This window comes from Macadamia integrifolia, chromosome 12 (assembly GCF_013358625.1).
Source record: "Macadamia integrifolia cultivar HAES 741 chromosome 12, SCU_Mint_v3, whole genome shotgun sequence".
In the NCBI taxonomy this organism is placed as follows: Eukaryota; Viridiplantae; Streptophyta; class Magnoliopsida; order Proteales; family Proteaceae; genus Macadamia; species Macadamia integrifolia.
The window spans coordinates 11,636,127-11,641,387 of record NC_056568.1 but is presented as its reverse complement, the minus strand read 5'-3'; the positions used below and the strand labels follow the sequence as shown (position 1 = coordinate 11,641,387).

The window sequence follows — 5,261 nt, the reverse complement described above, 5'->3', positions numbered from 1 at the left end:
ACAAGACCGTGAGAAAGCTGGATTCCATTAAGTCACTCGCATTTTACTCTGACCTTAGTGGAACCCAGGTATTGTCGATCACAAGACAGTATGAGAAGATTTTCATATGAAAATCTGATTTGAATTCCGAAAAAACCTTATGGTGAATTTCATCTTTGTGGATCAGTCCGTAAAAGAATGATTGTCCTACAAGAACCTGATCCACACTCATCCATAGTGAAAACCAAAGGTATTTCTATCCAATCAAAGCCGATATAGTCCGATCCGGATCAAGATTGATCAATGTCAGTATCAGCCGATGCTTTTTTTTGTTTTTTTCATAGGAAGTATCAGCCGATGCCGATTCTGGCATCTTAAACCATGATCCAGAGCTATAAAGACTTGAAATCCTCTAGCTATGAAAGAATTACCCAGGATTCATTGGATCAACTTTGTGATCTAGACACCTATTGCTCTTCACCAGTGCACCTTAATTCTTCCCCCCCCCCCCCCCCCCCCTTCGTTTTAGATGAATCATCCACTTGAAAGAAACTTTGGGACCCAATTTATTCTTTTCAAAATCCTTTACCATAAGGCCCAGAGAACTCACTGGAACTTTGAGATCCGAGTTGAGCAGCCTGAGGTCTACTTCTGGGCAAAATTTGGGGCCCCCACCTTACTTGCAAAGTATCATATTTACAGAGGCCAGAGATAACCAAACAAGCCATACAGGGTAAGGTTGATACAGAGGAGGATTGAACACTTTAAGAAGTTAATCCTGTGTAGGAGTTGGGAGTAAAGACTAAAGACTCACCACTGTTGAAAATTCTTCTTTTATTGGTAACAAATTACAATTGTTTCCTTAATTACTTCAATCTCACAACAGATGAGTTAATGGTTTCAGTGTTTGTGTGAATCATGAATCACGAATTCGAATGTTCAATCTTCTAAGCCAGACAGAATGAAGAATCATATGATAGACATCAAACCTCTTGGGAGGAGAATGCACCTCAAAATGTCTCCTCACCTGTATCAACCTCCTCTGCATCCTTATATACTGTCCTGATGATATACTCATCAATATCTTCTTCAGGTTTGGTATCTCTCTCACAGGAACTTCCACAGAGAAGGATTTCCAGTTGAGGACATCACTAAAGGGAGGCACATAGTGATCATTTATCAGCACAGGTACACATCCCGCATAGATTGCTTCCACAATTCTTGGGCTAGCAACTTCATACCCACTTGGGCAGAGGCAGAATCTGCTTTTCCTCATCTTGTCTTCGTAAGATATTCCTTTCGGCAAATACTCAAACACCTGCAAGTCATCGTCTTTGTTCTTCCAGTGCTGTAAAAGAACGGGCCTGACGGGACCGTGCATTCCTCCGGCGAAGAATCCGAGTATAGGCCGGCGAGATGGCGATGGGCCACCGATCCCTTTCATGAAACCAGTTTTGAGATGGATTTCTGGTAAGGCAGCGTCCTTGGTGGGATTGAATCCCTCTGAAGTGTTTGCATTGCAGAGAACCCGAATTGAGTTCTTGAACATATTGGGAACGAATGTGGATGACATTGGCCCCTGCCAAGAAGAACAGGAATGAAGGAAAGCAAATGAAAGAGGAGGGGAGAAAAAAAAAAAATCTTATCTTTAAGAAGCAGAGTCTTACCCAATCATGGCAAGAGAGCATGAAATGGTCGGCTCCAAGGCTACGGTTCCAGAAAGGATATTTTTTGGAGATGACATCTACATAATCCCTGACTGTTCTCTTGATTGGACCACTATCATGGGAGTTTGAGACATAGACGAATCGAACCATCATCGTCACACTGAAGGGGAGGAAGAACATATGAGCCTTTTCTGGGTCTCTGGTTCGTATCTGGCTATCAATCTCCATTCTGTGAATGAAATTTCCTTCCATGGAATATATACTTTTGCAAGGTCCATTGTGGAACAGAGGTGCCTCTCCTTCTTCATAGATGAACACCTTGAAATGTTTCTCCATTTCCAAATAACTCCTGAAGAAATACCCATTAATTCACAGAGAAAAAGAACAAGAACCCACATCGAGAAGGAACTGGAAATCCTCATACCTGTGGAAGGCACGGGGTTTCCAGTACATGGGACCTTGAGGAACATAGTCTTGGTCAGGTACTGTTTGGTTCCAAGACCAAGCAGCTTCTCTTATTGCAGCTCGAGTTCTTGCAAGCCTTGCTTCAAGCCTCTCCAATCTGCTGTACTCTTTTGGCATTTTTGTGATCAGTGGAGAAACATTGGACTCGTTCTTGGAAGCTTTTGTGTGTTCTTGGGTTTCCTCATCCTACAAAAATTAATCGAAATTCAGAATTAATTAGCAGAAGACTAAACTCAAAAAGGGAACTAAATAATAAGAAAATGATTCAGAGAGAGAGATCTTACGGGTTGTGGAGCTGGTTCCTGGTTTTGGATAATTTGTGAGTCAGGAGGAGGGGAAGGAGAAGAAGAAGAATTGAAGGTGGGATGACGAGAAAGAGGTTCTTGAATTTCTGTAGATAGAGCATCAACCACTGTTGGATGAAAATCCAGGTGTCTCTCAGTTTCTTCTTCAGCTTCAAGAGATGAAGCAGTGGTGGTCATGGCTGTAGTAGCAGGAGAAGAGAAAGAAGAAGAGTCAGCTCTCCAAACCCAAGGATTGTAAGATGATGGAACTCGAGGGATCTTTGGTCCCAACATTAAAACAAACCCAGATAGTAGAATCAAAGTTACAACAACTAGAAGGAATTTCAGAGAAGAGGACACAGAAGTCCAACATGAAGAGAGGTTGCTGTAATCAGCCATGGATTTCCCTCCCTCCTACCACTCTCTCTCTCTCTCTCTCTCTCCCTCTCTCTCTCTCTGTTCAAATTGCAGACAGAGATGGTTATTAGAACTTGGAAGTCTTCATCATCACTGTTCTTTTTGTCTCTTGTGTATATTGTGATGATGATTCATGTGTGTGTTGTAACTGCAAGTCTGTGTGCAGTGGTTGAGGATTAATGTGATTTGTTTCAGCACAAGAACAAAGAGGAAGAAGGTTTTGAGGGGAGAAGAACATTTGTTGATAAAGATCTGGTGCCACCACGCCAAGCGTCCTCTTGTTTGGTCACTTGCTTACCGTGTTCCCATGCAAAATTCTTAAATCCCATCTCTGTCCCTTTCCTAATAACCTCATCGGCTCCTTTCTCTCTCTCATAAAATAAATGACAAATGGCAACTGACAAATGAATTCTTATTAGTTCTCAATGTTTTCTCTCTTAGTATAATTTTTTTTTGGGTAAGATTTCTCTCTCTTCTCTTTTATATGCGATTCGGTCACTGAGATTGAACTCACCTCATCAAATTAAATGGGAGAAAGAAGAATCTAAGGCTATTTATAAGAATCTGAGAAACAAATGGAATATTAGTGGACAAGTGTGGTGGCTGCTAAATCTGCGAGAGGAATCGGTTTCCCTTTTACCAAATGGGAAAAAAGGATCAAATTCCAAACTGGAAAAAGGGTAGATATATATAGGGAGAGTGTGGGTTTAGAAGAAGAAGGGAAAGAGAGGGCAATATTGTCCTCTTACAATAACTAGGGGTGTTTTGGGAATTTTGTAAAAAAACTAACAGACTTTCACTCACTTAACACGGTTGGCTAACGGCAGGGACTGATTTGAAATTGTTTGAATTTTCAGTGGGTGTCTTTTGTGTTTTGAAAAGTCCAGGGGATGACATTGAATAAAGACCAAAGTTCAGGGGGTGACAATGCAATTTTCTCTAAAATTAATGTTGATGGCTCATCTTGAATCACCAGGTAATGCAAGTGTTAGAGTCGTCCTTAATTGGCACTGATCGATTCACACCGATTCCCTTCGATTAATTATCGGTTTTGATCGATAATCGAGAATCAACCTTGATCGATTCAAATGCTGATTCTGTGTTTTAAAACCCTAGTTGAGACCCTTGCAGTTTTCAAACTCTTTGCATTACTGTGGCTAGAGGATATCAGTATATGATGTTGGAGAGCGATTGCATCTTGATAGTCAATCTTCTATGGTTGCTGATGCTTTAGCATCTTTTGCTTTTAAAAACATATTTTTTTGGTCATATGGGATATCACTCCCATTCCCTTTTTATCTCTATTTTTGTATCTTGATGCCATTTTGGGTTCTTTGCCTCAGCTAATGTAAGTATGGGGCAGGAGAGGGATAGACACATCGTCCACATGTGGCAAACTAACAGGTGGCATCAATGTGACATCATATAGAAGGGGCAAGGGGATCATTTTAAAGGGAGGAAGAGAGAAATAGGCATAACTGCAAGCGCTAGCTTGTAGTATGGGGATAATGTGCCCAACCTTTCCCCTATAAGTATATGGGAAAAAAAACCCTAATGGTTTGGCGTAGAAACCAACAATCAAAATAATCATGCTGCCCCCTTGTGTGCTCTGAAGATGCTCCTACCTATGCTCTCATTGGCTTGCATGTCTTGTGTTTCCTATGTCAGACAGACGGGTTTCTTTCTCCCTAAGTGTTCTCACTAAAATGAAAAATGCTCCAAGTGGATTTTGACTTCTATAGTATGGTGTGCGGTTGGCTGGCGGGCTGGCACTCTCATTTTGTCACTTAATACTACTTATTGCACAACTATTTATTTAATTTGTTCATCCAATCTAAAATATTAAGTACAGGAAAAAGAAGCCTCATGAAAGGCAATGTAGACAATAAATGGGGCGAAATGATCACCCCACCCCTCATGAAAGATGAAAATTCTATCTCTATTGATCCTTTCATGCGCACTTCTCAGGAGCCCTCTCCCAATAAGTACATTAATTTGTAATTTTTTAGATTTAATATACTTGAAAATCTTACTACAGCCTATCAGTTTCATTAATTTTCTACTATTTTCCTAACTAAATGAATGAAACAATAATTAATAATAAAAAAAGACAAATATGAATGTTGGTTGGGGTCCGGCTCAGATGAATCCGATTCGACTAAGATAACAATTCAATCAATCCGATTCCTATTCTCCCCCTCTAGCCAGGAGTTTCTCAATAGATTTTTGTGAATAAAAATATTGTAAAAAGAAGTCTAGAAGGCAGTGTGGCCTCTATATGCATACACAGAGAGGGTTGAAAACTTGAAATGATCGCCTCACTCCCATGATAAACAGAAATTTCGCTGCTATTGATACTTCCGCGTATCTTCCCATTGCTCCATACGTTGATATAGAGGGCACATTGCATTGTAGGGAACTCTCATATTCCTCTCACCATTAAAAAAAA

The 5,261-nt window shown here is 40.4% G+C and overlaps 1 protein-coding gene across 1 annotated transcript; it reads right to left on the bottom strand.

Annotated features, from left to right (window-relative positions):
* Nucleotides 1–796: 796 nt before the first annotated feature.
* LOC122057436 (probable glycosyltransferase At5g03795) lies at nt 797–3,058 on the bottom strand. The gene is made up of 4 exons (XM_042619541.1): nt 2,396–3,058; nt 2,071–2,297; nt 1,647–1,995; nt 797–1,558 (listed from the first exon to the last, which is right to left on the bottom strand). The coding sequence occupies exons 1-4, from the start codon at nt 2,792–2,794 to the stop codon at nt 896–898; spliced, it is 1,638 nt and encodes a 545-aa protein (XP_042475475.1). The 5' UTR covers nt 2,795–3,058; the 3' UTR covers nt 797–895.
* Between the last annotated feature and the right edge of the window lie 2,203 nt (nt 3,059–5,261).